The sequence below is a fragment of the Tinamus guttatus genome, unplaced genomic scaffold (genome assembly GCF_059628265.1).
Source record: "Tinamus guttatus ecotype Peru unplaced genomic scaffold, ASM5962826v1 Tinamus_guttatus_pri_ptg000048l, whole genome shotgun sequence".
NCBI classification, from domain to species: Eukaryota; Metazoa; Chordata; class Aves; order Tinamiformes; family Tinamidae; genus Tinamus; species Tinamus guttatus.
The window spans coordinates 2,543,805-2,561,751 of record NW_028288582.1 but is presented as its reverse complement, the minus strand read 5'-3'; the positions used below and the strand labels follow the sequence as shown (position 1 = coordinate 2,561,751).

The 17,947-nt window shown below is 45.4% G+C and overlaps 1 protein-coding gene across 1 annotated transcript; it reads left to right on the top strand.

Moving 5' to 3' along the window:
* Positions 1 to 225: 225 nt before the first annotated feature.
* DHRS7 (dehydrogenase/reductase 7) lies at positions 226 to 16,626 on the top strand. The gene is made up of 7 exons (XM_088539361.1): positions 226 to 352; positions 4,878 to 5,030; positions 9,701 to 9,807; positions 10,719 to 10,958; positions 14,111 to 14,233; positions 15,605 to 15,820; positions 16,425 to 16,626. The coding sequence occupies exons 1-7, from the start codon at positions 226 to 228 to the stop codon at positions 16,458 to 16,460; spliced, it is 1,002 nt and encodes a 333-aa protein (XP_088395487.1). The 3' UTR covers positions 16,461 to 16,626.
* Positions 16,627 to 17,947: the final 1,321 nt, after the last annotated feature.

Here is a 17,947-nt window from a genome sequence, read left to right as displayed (position 1 = left end):
ACTTCATGGAGCTTGAGGGAGCTCCCCTGGGCACGGAGGGGATCCTGGGGCCACCAAAGCGCCCTTCGCTGGCGGCGCCGCCTTGAACCCTCCTCGCTGAGGCCGGGGCGCCCTGGGGGCCGCCTCGACGGCCGGAGGCGGCGATGGAGGGCGGGGAAGGGGCCGGGCGGCGGCGCCTCCCGCGCCTCATATAGGGGCGCCGCGCGGCGGGCGGCGGCGGCCGCCATGGCGGGGGTGTGCGAGGTGCTGGCGCTCGCGGCGCTGGTGGCGCTCGTGGCGCTGCTGCTGCGCTGGCGGCGGGCGGACGGCGACCTCACGGTGCTGTGGGCCGAGTGGCGGGGCAGGAGGCCAGGTAAAGGCGGCGCCGCCCGCGGGGGCTCCCGCCGCGCCGTGGGGCTGCCCCGCGCGGGGGTGCTGGGGGCGGCCGTGGGGGAACCGCGCGGCCTCAGCCGCGGCTCTTCTGGGGAAAAACTGCTAAAAATCCGCTCACACGTACCGCGAGACACCGATCTGCGCCCTTGTGTCCTGTCAGCACGCTGTGTGGTGCGTGGTGCTGCAGGGTGTTGCTCCTAAAAGTGGTGCTGGCACTTGTTGAATCAGGAAAGATTAAGAAAAGACTGTGGGAAACACCCTTCTGACTTGTGCAGCGCCAAAACGGGCTGCGTGTCCTGCTCCCAGGAGCCGAGAACAGTGAGACCCCGTGATGGTGACAGATGAGGAAGAGGCAGACGGGTGGGAGAGACAGGAGGGCGCTTGCGTGGCCCTGAGCCGACGTCTCCGTCCGCCCTTTGGATGCGCTGCCTGCTTCTCTGTGGGTGCCAGCCGGGCTTGGAGCTGCTTCCCGTGTGTTTTCCTCTGCAAACCCCTTCCCCAAAGTGCCGGAGCACTGGCAGCAGCGTCTCGGCCGCATGCTCGGAGCGGCCTCCTCTTGAGCACTTCCTGGGGAAGAAGGGAGGCGTCACGGTTTGTTTAACTTTGTTTTGCTGGGCCTCATACCTCTGAGCCCGTCGCTGTTCCGCAGCCGTGCGGACAGTGTTACTGCGCCATAAACGGGACTGTTAATGTCAGGGTAAATGGGTTTCTGCTTCCGAGAATTGTTCCCTAAAGGGCACAAGGGAGCAGCACTGTGCCAAAGTGCTGCCTACACTTGTTTTCCCAACAATGCCTTGTTTTGCATGCCTGTTGTCACCAAGGTTCTGCAAAATTACTTTGGATAGTGACTTTCACTCTTGCGTGTGTCAACCTTTATAATTAGGCTGTGCTTCTGCCCACTTCCAGACTAAGGAAGGTCTTCAAGAGCGGTAGTTTCTATTGACTTAATAGAGCCTTTTGATCCAAAAGTTTCTACATACATGCAAATGGATATATACTCTGAGATGGCATATGCAGAAACTTACACTCTCTCTCTCTCTCTATATATATATATATTTAGAATATGTGCCATAAGTTTATGCATATCCCACCTTTGAGCAGGGTTTACTAGGTGGCACATGCAGCGCTGGGCATGGATGTTTAAGCTGAAAGTTGTACAAAGTGCTAGTCTGTGAACTGGAGAACACAAAAGTGTGCACAAGGAGTGAAAGTCCATTTCACCTCAATAGTCCATTTCACCTCAATAGTCCATTTCACCTCAAATAGCCCATTTAAATCTCTGTGGCACCCTCTGTGTACAGATTTCAAACTGCATAGCAACTCCCACAGGGAAGCGCACGTGTGTACGTGGACTTTGACAAGATCATTAACGTGTCAAGGTAGAGGAAACAAGATAAACCTTGATTAACAAACCCGAATTTAAGCTTTGCCCTTTTGAGTGATCCCTGTTCACAGGGAGCTTGAGCAACTCTCAGACAGACAGAACTTTATTTGAATGTAACCTTCACCCTGGAAGCCTGGAAACCTTTTACCTGCTCTCCAAAAATTCTTGCATAACAATAAAGATTTCTTTCTAATGGCACTCTTCCAAATGAGGTATATGGAGTGAGCCAGAAATTTGCCCTTCCGCAATTCTCTGAGAAGGGTGAGGAGTTTTCTGGCTAAAAGCCCCCCAACCTCAATGCTTGCAAGCAACTGAAACGTAGCAAAAGCTGTAGTAGATAGGTGGCATTTTGCTGATCATGCTGCTGTGTACACGAGACAGTTTCAATCCCTCTAGAGATTGTAACTGTTAGCAACACAGAAGGGACAAATGCTAAAAAAAAAAAAAAAAGTTTCTTCAAATAAGTTTGTCCTCGTCTTCCTCCCCGTACTGGTAGTGTATATAATGTGGTATACATACAGGTATCTCTAGGTAAGTAATGCATGGATCACATGGAGAAAAACTTAGTTTAAAGCTAACATTGATCATTTTGCTGTGCAATAGCTTCTACAACCTTAGCATGGATTTCTCTTGACGTTTTTGCAGAGAAACTTATTTATCAGAAAACACTGATCTCGTGTTTGCTCCCCTGTTCTGTAAGCTATACTTACAGTACATGACCCTAGTACTTGGGGATTATGGCTTAATAGCCATAATATAGGTAAGACTGGCTCCATACTGGTGGTTCACACCTATAGTGAGGGTTGTGGCATTTGTCCATGGCAGATGCTGAATTGTTTTCCCATGTTTTAAATACTGATATGGTTAGGGAGCAAAAGTTACTGGATGCTGGGTGATTTCACTATATATTGTGTTTCACTTGAGCTGAGCAGCAGCCCTTCAGGCAGTAGCAGCATTGACCTAAGGAGGATGTTTTTACTTAGGTACCTGTGTGAAGGCTCTTTAAACTGGGAGCGATGGTATGATTCCCTGGGGGGAGCAGCAGATGCTCTGCCCTAAACTTCCTCACCCCAAACTTCTCTCTTTTTTTTTTTTTTTCTTTTCTTTTCTTGTTAATGGAATGAAATAGCCATCTTATGCTACAGGAACTATATAATCACAGATAAAAAATCTTAAATGAAGCTGGACTGGAGAAGCATTTTTTGGATTACCTGCATTATTAGTCTGTTCATCCTCCCATTAGTTACGCCTTGTAACGCAAAAGTTAATGGTTAGTAAAAGTGTTTTCCATTTTTATTTCTTTTAAGTTTAAAAATTAACTATGCCATGTTATTTCCAGTAGCAGCAGGACATTTATTCTAGAACAAGCTAGTCTGAGACCAGTTCTACAATGGTATTTGAGCTAGACTTTGCATTATGTTAACTACCAGTAGCTCCGTGTTTGGTGGCTATCAGCACCGAGGAACTGGTGGGAAACTTCCCTTATCTCAGTTAATTGTTCTATCCACAGAACAAGATCTGGACTAACTGCAGTGAGATAGTCCAAGGCAGGTTTGAAAGGAGAAACAGTGGTGGAAGGAGGTGGATTTACTCTGAGTACTGAGAGAAGTGTGGTAAGCAGGGATGAAGGTATGCCCATGGTTGAAGGACAGTGTTCCTCTGTCCGTGCAGTGTTTGCAAACACAAGATTTCTGACCCCAGATCTAATCTGAGAGATGAACCCCCATATTCCTTGACTGAGGATGAATATCCTCTAAGGACAGCAGTCTTTTGGTGTAACTATTAATAAAACAGCTATTTCTACTCCTTCAGTAACACTGACTCTTCCCACTTCCATGCTATCTTCAAAATGCACCTCTCTTTTGGAAATGGGCTTTTTATGAGAAAGGAAAGTGGTTGTTTTTCTTAGTTTTAGGAGGGATTTCTCTTTGGCTAAAACTGAACTTACGAAAGAAAAATAATAGTGACTGCCAGTGCTACAGGCACAGCTTAAGCATTTAGTTGTACCCATTGGCTTTAGTGAAAAGGCAAGTTTGCTAAACTAAATGAACAGAGAGATACAGTGAGCTGGAAAAAAAATTGCTATTATGGCCTTTTTCAGGATAGACTGGCTTGAAGCCTGAATTTGGCCTTGTTGCTTCAGTTACAACAAGACATCAGTCCTGTGTGGCTAGAAATTGTTGGAATCTTTATCTGTGCAAACTTGATAACCAAGAGCTCCTCTCAGCAGCACTGTGAGGCTTGGCTCAGGCTTCCACTAAGGCTGGTCTTGGAGAACACGTGAGTGTTAGTGATGTGTTCTTGATAGTGCTCTCATATTAGCTGATCCTGAAATCGTGTTCTAGAGTGAACGATTATCATCTATCTATTTTATTTGTTGATTTTTGAAAATAATTCTGCCGGGAAAGCTAGACCTTTTCCCAGTATGCAGGTGTGTTGTGGGCAGTCGGGAAAACTGCAGGGAAGGGAGAATGGGCATATGAACAAAGGAATAAGAGGAATAAGATAACATATTTACTAGGGTTAAAAGAACACACCTGAGTAGGTGATAGGGGCATACAGCAGATGCACTTGAGGGCTTACACATTTGGAACTCTGTTTACTATACTTAGAAAAGTGCAGGGTTTGATTTGCAGTAGGTTCGAAACAAAGTGGGTGAACATTCCTTTGTTCAGGGAATTTTCTTCAGTCTGCAGTTACTTAGTGGCATTTTAGGGGTTAGAGCAGTTATTGAGAAGTGTTTGCTTAGGTTTTTGTTTGGATTGTCTATATAGCAGCTGTTTTCTGTAACTTCTCAAAGTTCTCTTCTTCTCTTAAGCTCTCTCTGAGGTCAGTGAAAATGCTGTGTGTGGATGCCCTGCAGAAATGCAGTCAAACTTCTTCCATCATGTAGAGATAATGAGTGTTTATTCAGATTAGCCATGGACCAAAGTTCAAGTGACAACAGAACAGCACTGGACAATTTCACAACTGCATGTGACTAAAAATAAAGAAATGGGGATTTTGTAGTAAAAAGTTGAGTACATTTGCTACAAACGCTATCAAGTCGTACACCTGCAATGATTGATTGCAAATCCTGGCACTGGTGATGTGTGAACTGTGGTCTTGATTCTTTTGGCAGAAAATGAACTGCCTGGCAAAGTTGTCTGGGTGACAGGAGCTTCGAGTGGAATCGGAGAGGAATTGGCTTACCAGCTAGCCCGGATAGGAGCCTTGCTCGCCATCTCAGCGAGGAGAGAGGACGAGCTGCAGAGAGTGAAAAAGAAGTGCCTTGGTAAGTATAAATTACTTCATGCAAACACTCTTGCTGTGAGAGAGCTGCCAGAGGAATCCAACCCACACATCACAGTAATAAACTTCACAAGAGAAGTAAACTATGTGCAGCTTCACTGTAGCTTTGAAGCAAGTGGTTTCTTCTCTGGAGCAAGAAGGTTTGGGAAGACTGGCACTCCGAGCTCATTAACATACCAGTAATCTAAAAATCTCATTATACAATGTCAAGTGGTTTCAAAAGTCACTAGATTTTTTTTTTTAAAAAAAGGAAGCAAATCTGCGGGATAACATCTTTTTTTAGAAACAAACCATGTAAGTGCATGCTACGGATGAAAAACATCTTCCTTCGTGTTTGTGCGTGTCACAGTCTGACCAACTGCCAAGAACTCTCCTTTTTGGAAAAGGAATGAGTAAAACGTTCAGAAAAAAGAGTTGTTCTGATCGATTATGAAGTGGTGATCTCCTGCAGATCAAGAAGAATGAAGATGAGGCAGGATATTAACTATTCCAGTTATCTTTCATATGCCTGCTGAATCTGTCTCTGTCTCTTCCTCCTGCTTCCCTGCCTTCCTTCCCCCTTTCCCTGCCACCATTTTCTGGCTTGACAGGGAGAGGGAGGCAATTTTTGCATGTTATAGATAGGAGGCTGTTCTGAACATATTTTTAGAAACCTAAAAAGTATAGCTGGGTATTCAAAAAAATCTCACAAGGAGCTTTCAAGAAATGCACAATTCCTTATTTCCATTTTCCTATGCTTCTGAAAAGCTTAGATACATATTTTTTTTTTTTCAAAGGAGATAGATGGACTTAAGTTGACAGCATGGTTAAGGGGTAAAAAATGGCAAAATTCCGAGGCTGCCTGATGCAATGTTTAGTGGTCAGTGAATATGTGCAGCAGGTTGGTGTCTGTGGCCATTCGTTGTTATTACAAAACTTTGGCCAAATAAAGCAGGAGCCGTAATCCTGGATGTCCCCTCTCGGGCCCTGTTTGAGTACAATGTTCTAAGGAATATCCAGAAAGATTATCACAACTGATATGAAGCAAGAGGATGAATTTACCTAAGATAAATTTATCTGCTTTTGCCAATTTGAAGCCCTCCCTGCCAAATGTTTTATCTGTGTTATATATTAGCTCTAAAGTCCTATGAAGCAATGCTTTCTGCAAAACTGTGCTCTGGCTGGCTTTTTTTTAGCTGTTAGTCAGATTAGTTGGAATATTGGAAGCTCTTCAGTAACATAGTTTTCTTTGATCTGGATGTATGACCTAGCCAGTACTGCTGTGATTCCAGCACATCTTGAGCTGTCACAAACTAGTGCAGCTCCTGAAAACCACACTTTCTTTTCTTGTCCTGTTGAGAGCTCCAACTGCCTCTTTAGTTATCTATTGTAGTGTTTACTAGCCCACATTAGATGTAAGGGGAAAAAATAGTCATATTTGGAATGTCCCCTGCTGCAATTTGTGCCCCTTGTCTTCTTGCTGTGAACTTCAGAAGAGGCTGGCTCATTTTTTCCACATCTCGTTGTTAAGAAGGGAAAGGCAGCAATTAGCCCCACTTCCCCTCCTCTCAAGGCTACCTGAGGTCATCCCCCCAGGCTTCTCATTGCTCCTCGTGCGTCCTGGCCCCCAGCCATCCTGGCAGTCTTGCACTGCTCTCTCCCACCTATCAGCATCTGTCTCGTGCTCGAGGGCCCCACATGTGACATGGGACTGCAGCTGCGCCTGCCTGGCAGAGACACCTCAACAGGTTTCTCAGTCTGCTGGCTAATGCAGGCCCACAGCCTCGCTAAGCAATAGCTTAGGGCCAAAAGTTGACTTAGGTTCGACTTTTTGTTGTCCTTCCACCAGGACCTCAGTTCCTCTTTTGCAGAGCTGATGTTGGTCTCACTTCACACTATCATCTGGGTCATTAAGGAAGATTTCAAAAGATTTTGACCTTAGAGGGACACCACGTATAGCACCCACAAGTTAAACTCTGAAGACTATTAGTCCTTCGGATGCAGTTTTCTGTCCATCTTTATTCACTCATCTAGACCGTATTTCCCCCATGTAGCTACAAGAGTGCTACATAGAAATCTACGGAGCAAGTGAACAACACCCACAGGCTCATGATGAGGTTGGTCGGGGGGAGTTTGCCTTTGGGTAAATGTATCCTGGCTGTTGAGTCACCTCCTTGTCCTTCATATGCCAGGAAATGGCTTTCAGAATGATTTGCCACATCATTTTCTCTAAGACCAAGGTTAGGCTGGGTGACAGTTGCCTCTTTGCAGTTGCTGGGACGTTTCAAAAGTGGCATTGTAGTGACTCCTCTCTCAGAACTTATGGATTCTGGAATCTTGTCCTTTTTATATGTCTGGTTTGTCCCCAACTTGATTTTTCAGTGACATTGGTAGTATTTCTTTCTCCAGGAGACTGTCCTCAGAAATGTGGGTGACCTGAGGGTGGCTATTGCTAACAAAGACCAAAGCCACCTTCCAGCACCATCCCTACACAGCCGTAGGCTCCCTCTATATTTGGTTTTCCTCTTGCTGCCACTCTTCCTATAGAAGCCCTTCCTGTTGCTCTTCACGTTCCTCACCAGTCCCAACTCCATGTGGGCTTTGACCTTCCTAATTCCACCCTTGCATGCTTGGCCAGTGCTTCTGTGGGCTTCCTGGGTAGCTTGTCCCTGTCACCTACTCTGTGTTCATTTGTGTTCGAATCATCTGTAAGGCTGGAGTCAGATAGGCTGGATTACGTTTATTGAATTGCAATACCTGACACAAACATGAATTTGGTCGAATTAGATGGCATAATCAGACCTGACAGGTTCTAACATGCCTGCTGTATTTGCTATACACTTAACAATGACTTATATTTACATATTAACATGAGAAGCAAAGTGCACTTTTTGAAAACAGACATATCATTTTAGGATTTGCATTAACACATTTTTCTTCACTACTAAAATGCCAAAGGAGAAAGAAGCAAAGCACTGTTAAAGAACTGTGTTAATGCCTGTTGAGTCACACCCACCAGTTCAACAGACTTCATGAACCTAGGTAGGAGGGAGAGAAAACAACTTGTAAAACTTTCTCATCTGATTTTTAAATGGCTTTTTTATTTTTCCTTAGGCCTTCTTTGCGATACGAGTTAAATTTAATCAGTAATGTTGTCACTTTTGTCTTAGCAACTTCTAAAAGAAAAAAATTAGGTGGGATGGCTTCTCAGTCTGACCGAGCTCAAGTGTGGTTTAAATACAGATAGACACTGCCAAATGACTGACAGACATTCTGTAAGTCAGGGAATTGTACAATACCTGAGGTTGGAAGTCACCTCAGAAGCTCACGCAGAGCAGCCTCTATTGAAGGCTCATGTTTTGTGGAAGGGTATTGCACAAAATAGAAATGAAAAATAGGAGATGCTAAAGATAATCTTAGGGGTTATCAGGAAATGGAGTGGAGAGCGTAATTGTGACCATAACAGAGAGCAGTGTGCCTGCACCTTGAGTGCTGGGCACTGCTCTGGGCAGCTGCCTAGAGAAAAAGAAAGACGAGGGCTGGTTTTAGTGGAGAAACAGGGTGGGGTGGGGAAGGAATGCGTATTTGGAAGGGAGAGGAAGAGGTATAAATGGAAATAGGGGTAGCTTAAACCAAACGAATGGGTTCCATCCATCCAGTTGTGTAAGTACTAGTGACCTTTGAACAGAGGCAGTTTATGGATTTAAACAATTTACGTGTTGATACATCACGGTGAAGACAGAGTTCAGCCTTACCTGTATGTACAGATGTGGTAATTAAGGAATTGGAGCCTGGTGGTAATTAAAGAATTGGAGCCTCAGGCTCTCTGTCCAAAGAGCACAGCTGGTTGCTGGGGAGGAAGAATACTTAATTGTTGCTAGCAATCAGCTTACAATAAAAAATAACACTGGGAACAGATACATTGCAAATCATGCTATATCTCACTCAGGGGGGAAAAAACTTTAACATCGAGAATTTTGTTTTTGTGAGTCATCTTCCCCAAAGCTCCAGGGTAGCAAATCACTTTTCAAGAAATACTTTTAATGGAAAAAGGCAGTTGTTCCAAAGAGACAGAGGTGGAAAAACGCAGCACTAAGACTGGACCTTGATGACAGCTGACTTTTGTTTCAGGGGATGGATAAGTTTAAAAACTTTGAATTAAACAAAAGCCTTTACTCTGTACAATAATCTAGCTTCTCCTGTGTGTCTTTTTGGGGATGAACAGTGCTCTTCCTATTGCCAGGAATAACCAGGGTTGAACAGTTTGTCTACAAACAAAATGTCAAGGCTGCCAATACACTGCTGCATCTGAATAGCTTGCTAAAAATTTTGGTATCAAATAATCCTGTTGCATGTTACTTCTAACTACTGCAAGGTTTTTTTTTGTATTATGATGCACAATCCTTTTCATTTAATAAAGTCAGATTTTTAAAAGTGAAAAACATAGGGTGTGGGAAGGGGGGCTTTAGTAGGAACAGGCTAAAAATGGATTCTGTGGAGGGATTGTAATGAAAACAATGTTTAAACTCGAATGTTTATCTTCCAGCTTAATGATACAGTCCCTTGGTGCCTTTTTCCTTAGCGAAAATGTGGGGTTTAAAACCACACTGAATTTCTTGCTGTTGTCACACTGGTGATTTTGCTTTTTCCCATTCCTTTTATGGTTGTTTTTAGAGATCAGCAACTTGGGTGATAAAGATATCCTTGTCTTGCCACTTGACTTGACTCAAAGAAGCTCTCACGAGGCTGCAACCAACAGTGTCCTTAAGCATTTTGGCAAGGTAAGGTGCCCTTCTGAGGCTGAACTTCACGTCCATCCATATGACCTATCCCTGCATATATCCTTCTTTTGCTTTTATTCTGCCCATAAATTCAGCAGTTTCTGCACCTTATTCAAGTTTCAGAATTCAACATACAGGAAAGGACCTGAATTCTCATCCCTTCTGTTTCTGGGCCTCAATAGCTTTTACGTAGAAGCCACAATGAACAAATAATCCTTGACCATTGCCAAGAAATGAAAAATCAGTTGTTTGATGTCACTGGATTTCTGGCCCAACCGTATATTTGGACTTATGAATCTATGGAAGCCAGAACATTTATTTTGTCATTTCAGTAATGCATGTAGTTTGAGATTAGAGCTACTTGGGTCAAAATTGGCCATTTTTGGCACAAATGTTTCCCTTCTTTGGTGCATAGTCTTCCAGCTGGGTAGTCCAGAGCAGATCCGAGGTGCTTGCAGTCAAATCTAACTAATTTAACTGCAGTGTGTGAAGCTTTGAGCTGGTCCTTTAGTCCACTGATATCCTGGTCTCATAGCAAAAATAGTAGCACTAGATTCGTTTCTTCCATTATGTACTGCACTTAGATCCTGTATTTGCCCAAAACCTGTTTATAGAGGCCGCCTTGCAGGACCTGGACATCAAATGGTGCTTGCTGCAATGCAGTAGAGTTAAAAAATGGCAGGTAGAGAATGATTTTGGCTGTCAGTTCTTCTGTGTGAGGAAATTCCTCCCCCTTTGCTCAGCTCCCAAGTTGGCCATCCTCAGCCCAAGGGGGAGAGGTATGGGGAGAAAGTAGCTACCAAAATATTTTCAGTAGTTCTTACCTTAATGGCAGAGGCAGGACTAGAGGGAGTGCAGGTGCTAAAGGAAACGTGTGGTATTAATTTAATTATCCCTCTCTCTTTCCCAAGATTGATATTTTGATCAACAATGGTGGACGCTCCCAGCGCTCTCTGTTTGTGGATACAAACCTGGATGTTTTCAGTGCCATCATAGAACTTAACTACCTGGGTACAATCTCTCTAACCAAATATGTCCTGAATCACATGATCCAAAGGCGAAAAGGGAAGATTGTCACCGTGAGCAGCGTGATGGGTATCATGGGAGCCCCTCTTGCCTCTGGGTACTGCGCCAGCAAACATGCTCTGCAGGTGAGTTACATTGCTGGCAATTAATTATATCTTGTTATGTAATTAACCAGCTTGTTTTAGTGCTGTAGCAGCTGTTCCTTATGGGGGACTTAGGCCCTGTACAATTTCAGGTGAGACTGCCATTCTCTGCACAGAATAAATATAACTTAGCTGCTGAAGGTTCTTTAATTTGCTCTGAAACTTGTGATTCTGGCTGAAAGACTTAGGAGAGGTTGTATTTCTTTTTTTTCCCTCTGGCTTCTACTGTTGCCACCTCTATATTGCCCTTGAGTTGGACTTCAGGCCCTTCAGCTAAGAGTAGCACTAGAAATTCCTCACTAATTATTTTTTCTTCTCAAAACACAAGTTGGGCCTAAGGGGCCTGTAAACTGGAGAGCTGGATGTCCTGGTGTGATGCTGCTATAGGAAAGAGATAAAATAGAGAATAGATTATTTTTTTTCTAGAGGACAAAAGCCCTTTATAGACAGTGTTTATATACATGAAATCCTATTGAATAAAACGGGTTACAGAGAAATATTCTGCTCTTAAATATACCTATGTTTTTAATAGTATATCATTTGGTAAATGGGAGAACTTCCACTCCTGACATGGCTGCAGCACTTGCCCAGAGCTTAGATTCCCTTGTGCTATTTCACATCACATCCATGCTGTGAAAACATTTATACTGTGATTATAACTTGTGGGGAAATGTATCGAGCACTGGGAATTGTAAGAAGCATTGCTTGAGTGCTGTGCTGAGAGAGCTCAGGTTCCAGTGTAGGTTTATGGCATTGAACAAATTGCAATCTTAATTAGGCCTAATCACGATATACTGAAGCTCCCAATGTGAAACGACCACTTTGCCTCTGGCCTTGTCTTTTCACCACTGTTTGAATTCCACATTGGCTGCGTTTTGAGTTCAGTAAGCTAAGAGGTAGCTGTAGTTGGTGATTATAATAAAGGCACCTTCTTACTCCCTGCTGGATTTAAGGACATAAACAAAGTATGTAACTCTGCTTCCTTTTTTGAGCCATTATCTCTTTGAGGATTTAACTAACAACAGTAACAAGTAGCTGGTTCAGCAGTTATTTCGCAGCCAAGGCTGGAAAGCCTGGACATATAAAAGACTAAAGGTGTGGAGGACAGTGACAGGTCTCTGCTACCACATTCTTTTGTTAGTAATGGGCAGAGAAGTCCAGTTATTCTTCCTTTAGCTGGAGGTCATGCCCTTTAGAGGCTGGCATTTGATTTAGGTCTGGGGTTTAGATTAGAAAATCACAAAGCAGCAGCACGGACTCACCTCTGCTCCTGTATTTATTAAGCCTTCTTTCAATGGAATTACCCTTAGGTGTGGTGCAATTGGTCTAAACATCCAAGGAATCCACAGGTTGCTGTATAATTCTCTGCAGGGAACTAAAGTGTGTTAACACTGAGAATGTGGAAGAGGAAGCTCGAAAGAAACAGGATATTAAAATTGCTGTGTTATGTAAGAATGAGCTAAAAACCAGATGTCAGCAATTCGCTTGGTTACAGTGCCTGTAACCCCTGTGTTACGGGACCTTCTTGAACTGCAGATCACATTTTGGCCGTCAGCTATTACATATGTGTCTATCTGATGTAAATTCATTTAATAGATTTTTATCATTGTTGATTTCAAGTTATGTCTTGGAGTCTACTGTGGCATTTAATGCCATAATCTTAAATATGCCTTGTTTGAAAACGTGCCATCTTTTGTCTTTTTTCCTTTAATTTTCTTTTAAATGGCATTAGGGGATGAGGAGGGAAGGAAGCACTTCTATTACAAATTAAAATTGGTCCTTGAAACAAGCACATGTTGATTTGTCCAAATTGGAATTCTTTGCAACATTTTACTGATGAAATAGCCCTTTACTTCAGATCTGGAAGGCCCGTAAGAGCGTGGTGCAAGTCCAGGAAAGTCCAAGTCTGATGCTGTTTCTTTCCTGGTGTAATGACACTTGTGGGGATCATGTGCTGTTCATCTAGTTCCCAGTTCATATAATTAGTGGCGTGTCCAGTCTTTAGGAAATGGTGACCTTCAAAAAGCTCCCTCATCAGGACTTGGTCTAATAAGCACATTGATTGCCCCAGACAGTAACTGCTACTGTCCTTAAGTCCCTGATTATTGGGAGAATTTCAGAGTGTCTCTGCCTTGCTAGAGGGCAGTTCAGCCTGGTCTTCAGCACCTGCTGGGACTTGCTTGCTTGGACCTTGAAGAGCTCCAGAGGCTGAAGTGGTTCCTCTTCAGGTCTCTTCCTTGCTGCCTCCCAGGGGTTGGGAAAGCTCTTCCTTAGTCTGCTTTGAACCGTTCACTGTTGATGGAATAACTAATGCCCCCCTTAGCACCGGGGGGTTTTTTCCTTGCCCTGTGTTCAACGCAGTGTTGTCAGCTGGACTGAGCACAGACTTGTCTGATGACAAGTGAAGCTGTGAGACTCGTTGGTTCCCTTTCTGAAGCCTCTAGGAAGGAGCGATCGAAGGGTAAATTTGTGCTAGGGTGGGAGAAGTCCATCAGCCTGTGCCATGTCCCTGCTGTGGGACGCTTCCATGGAAAGCAGGTTCCGGTGTTCCCCCGGCACTGCCGCCTGCTCAATGCCACGGAGGTTCGCAGAACTTGGACCCTGTTAGCTTAAAGACAAATATTTGCAGCTTTTGTAACTAAAGCCTAACTTGGGTGCTTTGGTAGCGTGTTTATATCTGATGTGGTCACAATTTTCAAAAATCGCAGTGATTTCAGTGGTGCAGAATTGAACCCCCTAAAATATGAGAGTGCATCTTGACTTGATTTGAATTTGACTCCTCTTTTGAGTAAATCTATTTATTCCACAGAAACAGTCTAAAACCTTTAATCTCACCACAAAGCACCATCCACCTGCAAGGAAAAGACTTCCATGATATGGAAGCTCTTAGTCTGGCAGCACTTCCACCATTCGTTTTGTGTATTTGAGAGGTCCAGGACAGATTGCTTGGTGATGTGTATATATATAATCTTATACTATCAACGTATGTAATTGCTGTTAAAAATTTAAAGTAGTTGTTGAATGTGAAAAGCCAAACAAAATGGTAGGAATTGCGTTCAGTGGAAACCTATGTTACAATGTGCTGGTTAAGGTGCCTTCCCAGGAGGATCTTTTTATGAAGTCTTTTCTTCTAGGGCTTTTTCAATTCTCTCCGGACTGAGCTCACTGACTACCCTGAGATAAGTATTATAAACATCTGCCCAGGACCTGTCCAGTCTAAGATTATACAAAACGTCTTTACGGAGAATCTTGGAAAGGTAAGAAAAATCTTTCCCCCTTTTCTGGGGGGAAAAAGCAGTATTTACCCCCTGAAATGCCACTGTGATAAATCCAACTTTTGTAGCAGGCACAACGAACCTTTTGTGGTTTCCGTTTTCTCCTAGCAAACATTAAGCCCATCTTCTTATCAAGAAGCACTCTGGCATAGAATTTATGCTATAAAGCTGCACTGTGATGCTATAGGCAGGTCATTCTTGGAGTTTCAAGTCCCTAGTGGATGAAAGCACCGCCTGGGAGCTGTCCCGCCTCGGCTCTTCCCGTGTATAATTCCTGTGTACCAGGGCTGTCCCGGGAGAAGGGCCGGGGGCGGCGGCACCGTTTCTTGGCCCCATTCTGCTCCCCCCTGTTCTGCAGGCAGCTGAGCCAGGGCACGGCTGTGGGGGCTGCTGGGGGCAAAAAGCAAGACCTGCCGGCTGCCCAATTGCTTTTAATAAAGGCTGTCTGGCAAAATTGCTAGCAAAAAAACTTTACTAGGCCACACTCTGGTAGTATGTCCTAAATTCAGTGCACTTGAAGCTTAAATCTGTGTGAGTGTCTGTGTGGAGGATCCTCCCTCCGTTCAAATTCTGAAGGGATTTTTGGCTGGCACAGCTACATACTTGCTTGAAATCAAAACTGTTCTTTCTGAGCAACTGGGAAATCTTGCAAAACAAATTCCTCAGACTCCTGCATGGCAAAAGACCTGGGAGAAGACAAAATCCATCCTAGAATTTCTTTTGCTCCACAAAATGGAACAGATTGAGCCCTGAGCTGTTGCTAGAATAAAACGTACATAAATTCACAGGGCTGTGGCTGACGTTTGCTCAGCGATAGTGTGAGAGGAGGCATCGTTGCCACTGAACTGGCTTGATGCTCTTCCCTGGTTTGAGATGACTCCCCTAGAGCAGAGCCGGCAGGATTCCAGGTGAATGGGGGTTGTCTTCTCCTGAATTAGTGACAGGGACCTGTGCTACAGCATCAAGAGGTGGCCGGGGACAGGAAAGCCTCCCCGTTCCACAGCCCTCACCTGCAGAAAGGCTAACCGGGTTCCAAGAGGGTGAAACAGGCGTCTCCCAGGCCCAGCTGCAGCAGCCCCTTGGCCGTGATGTGCTCATGTGAAAGCTGCTTCCTATCAGGTGGGCACGGAAGGCAGGTGCCTGGTAGGTTTTTCCCCAAGATCCCAGAGCGTTAGCACAGCCGGGGACAGGCTCCCAGCCCCATCTCTTCTGCTGGCCTGGCTAATTCTGCCTTTGCGCAGTGGAGAAACTGGGAGGAAAATTTGGATGCGTAGAGTATCAAAACTCTGCATCTCCCTCCTCCGCTCCCCAAAAGAAAGCAGTTTGGATCCCGCTCTTCTCTGTCTCCCCCAGTCCCTGGAGAGCAGCGGGGACCAGTCGCACAAGATGAGGACCGACCGCTGCGTGCGGCTCACGCTGGTGAGCACGGCCAACGACATCAAGGAGGCCTGGATCAGCGACAACCCCTACCTGGCCGTGTGCTACCTGTGGCAGTACGCGCCCACCTGGGCCTGGTGGCTCATGAACAAGATGGGCAAGAGGAGGATCCAGAACTTCAAGAGCGGCGTGGTGAGTTTGTGCCCCGCTCCTCCTTTGATGTTCTGCTGACAGCCTCGTTAGCCAGGGAATGTCGGGACTGGAGTTGGGCTCTGTTCCTCTTCCTGCCCGTGCGGCGCTGGCTGCGGAGTCTCGGATTACGGTGGGAGCAGGAGCAGCGCCCGGCGCCCTGCCCGGCCTCGAGGCACCGGTAAATCATCCAGCGTGGCTTGACCCCAAGGCTGTTGACAGGCGGAGTCCGGCCTGGGCCTCGTCGTGTATCATGGGCCCTGTCATGCGAGCGCTTCCCAACAACCAGCGAGCAGCACTGCTGCCTGCCGCTGCTCCGCGCTCCCATTCCCACGTGCAGAGGGGCATTCCAGCAGGGCTGCTTCGCACAGGGTGTTTTTCGTACTGTGTTTCTATTGAAAACCTATTTATAGAAAAACATACTGATGTGCTCCAAAAGCAGGAAATGGAGAAATTCAGGTGGCTCATGCTACCTCAATCTTCCTTATTCCACAGTAGCCCCATCACAAATTCTTTATAGGCAAAACAGCACTGTGGGTAAAGGTCCTAAAACTGAATACAGTAGAAACTATGGAGGAGAAAGTGATTTTATGTATTTTCATTCCAGGACGCTGATGCTTCTTACTCGAGAAAGAGTAAGTGAGAACAAACCTCACAAAAGGCTGGTGCTGAGAGCAACTTTTTTGAATTGCGTGACTGCAAACAAAAACTGTGTACTCTACAATCTGTTCTGCTTTTGTCATCATGTAACTTGACAAATATATCAAGCTGTATACACACAACTGAATAAAAATCTGTTTATAAACATATCTGTTTTATGTCCTTGCCCTGATTCTCCTGAAGGGGATCTTTAAGCTTACGAGAATTGAGACAGAGCAACAGGGAGGCTTCTTTTTTTCTGCTGCTTTGACTTTCTAACTATTTGGTGAGCAGGCTCCAAATTAGACACCAGCAGGATCCTAATTCCCTCACCTTCTTTCCTAATGAATCTCAAACAAAAAGCTCTGTAAGGTGGGAGAAGCTTGCAGCATAAAGGTCAGGGTGAATAATCTGTTTGTGGAATGTTCCTTTTGGGGGAAGAAAAGCTCCTGTGTGTGAGGTCAAACCTCTGAGCTGTGTCGCAGCGTTCAGGTCACTTCACCTCCGTCCCTGCCGAGTGCAGAGGTCTCCGTGTTCATGTTGAGCCAGAGCTTCACAGGGCACAGGGTGTAGAGAAGCAGGGGAAAGGGGAGAGGGAAGAGCTTGAAGTCCCCCGTGACCAGCACTTCTGTCTCAAACGCTGGTGCAACTGCAGCCCCTCTCCTGCCCTGCAACAAACCTCTAAAACAGCAAAGAGGAGCCAGGAAAACGCTCCTGTGCTGCAGGAGCCTGTGGCTAGAGAGGGGACTCGAGGTGGGCACAGAATGAGGGAAAAGTCCAGGTAACAGCAGCCTGCTTAGAACCCAGACAACAGGTCCAGTTTGAGAGCTGAGGCAGGGCAGACATTGCATCGTAGGTGACTTCAGTGTCAAATAACTTTGGACTTCACCTGCATGCGGAACAGAAGTAAATCCTGACACCACAGAATCATCGTGCTTGGAAAAGCCCTTCAAGGTCCTCGGGCCCCGGTGGTGTGGCGCGAGCTCCACTCTGCAAGGATTTATTCATTACTCTCTGTAATTGCATTACATTGTGCTTGGGAGACTGCAGGCAAGACCAGACTCGGAGGTGCCTCCCCCACAAACTCCCAAAATTCCCAAACGGAAGAAGAGCGAAGACCAGCAGCGAACTACAGGAGGGACTCGTGTATTGAAAGGGTTTTTTTCCAAAGAGTCTCCATATGGAAAGTTTTGAGTAAGGTTAAACAACACCCAGGGATAAACAAGGGCCAGTTCAGTTGGAAGGGATTCTGCCTGGTGACAGGGAGCTGAACGACGTGCTCTCGAGAAGCCCCTGTTTCCACGATTCTAGTTCCACACATGGCTCTCAGCTGAGCAAGGCAGTTCTAGGGTATGAGCACTTTATCTGCACACCAAAGAATCACTTCCTAAGAGCTGCTGCCATGAATGTCCTCGGTGTGTTCCAGACTGCAAATGCTGGAGGCTCCTACCAGGGCTTTCAAGAGCCCTTTCCTTACCCATTTGGAATACA

Excerpts from the sequence above, each read along its gene's own strand:
- DHRS7 (XM_088539361.1), top strand. The coding sequence starts at position 226 with ATGGCGGGGGTGTGCGAGGTGCTGGCGCTCGCGGCGCTGGTGGCGCTC. Across the intron at positions 353-4,877 it reads GTGGCGGGGCAGGAGGCCAG|AAAATGAACTGCCTGGCAAA; the intron begins GTAAAGGCGGCG and ends TTCTTTTGGCAG. Across the intron at positions 14,234-15,604 it reads TTACGGAGAATCTTGGAAAG|TCCCTGGAGAGCAGCGGGGA; the intron begins GTAAGAAAAATC and ends TGTCTCCCCCAG.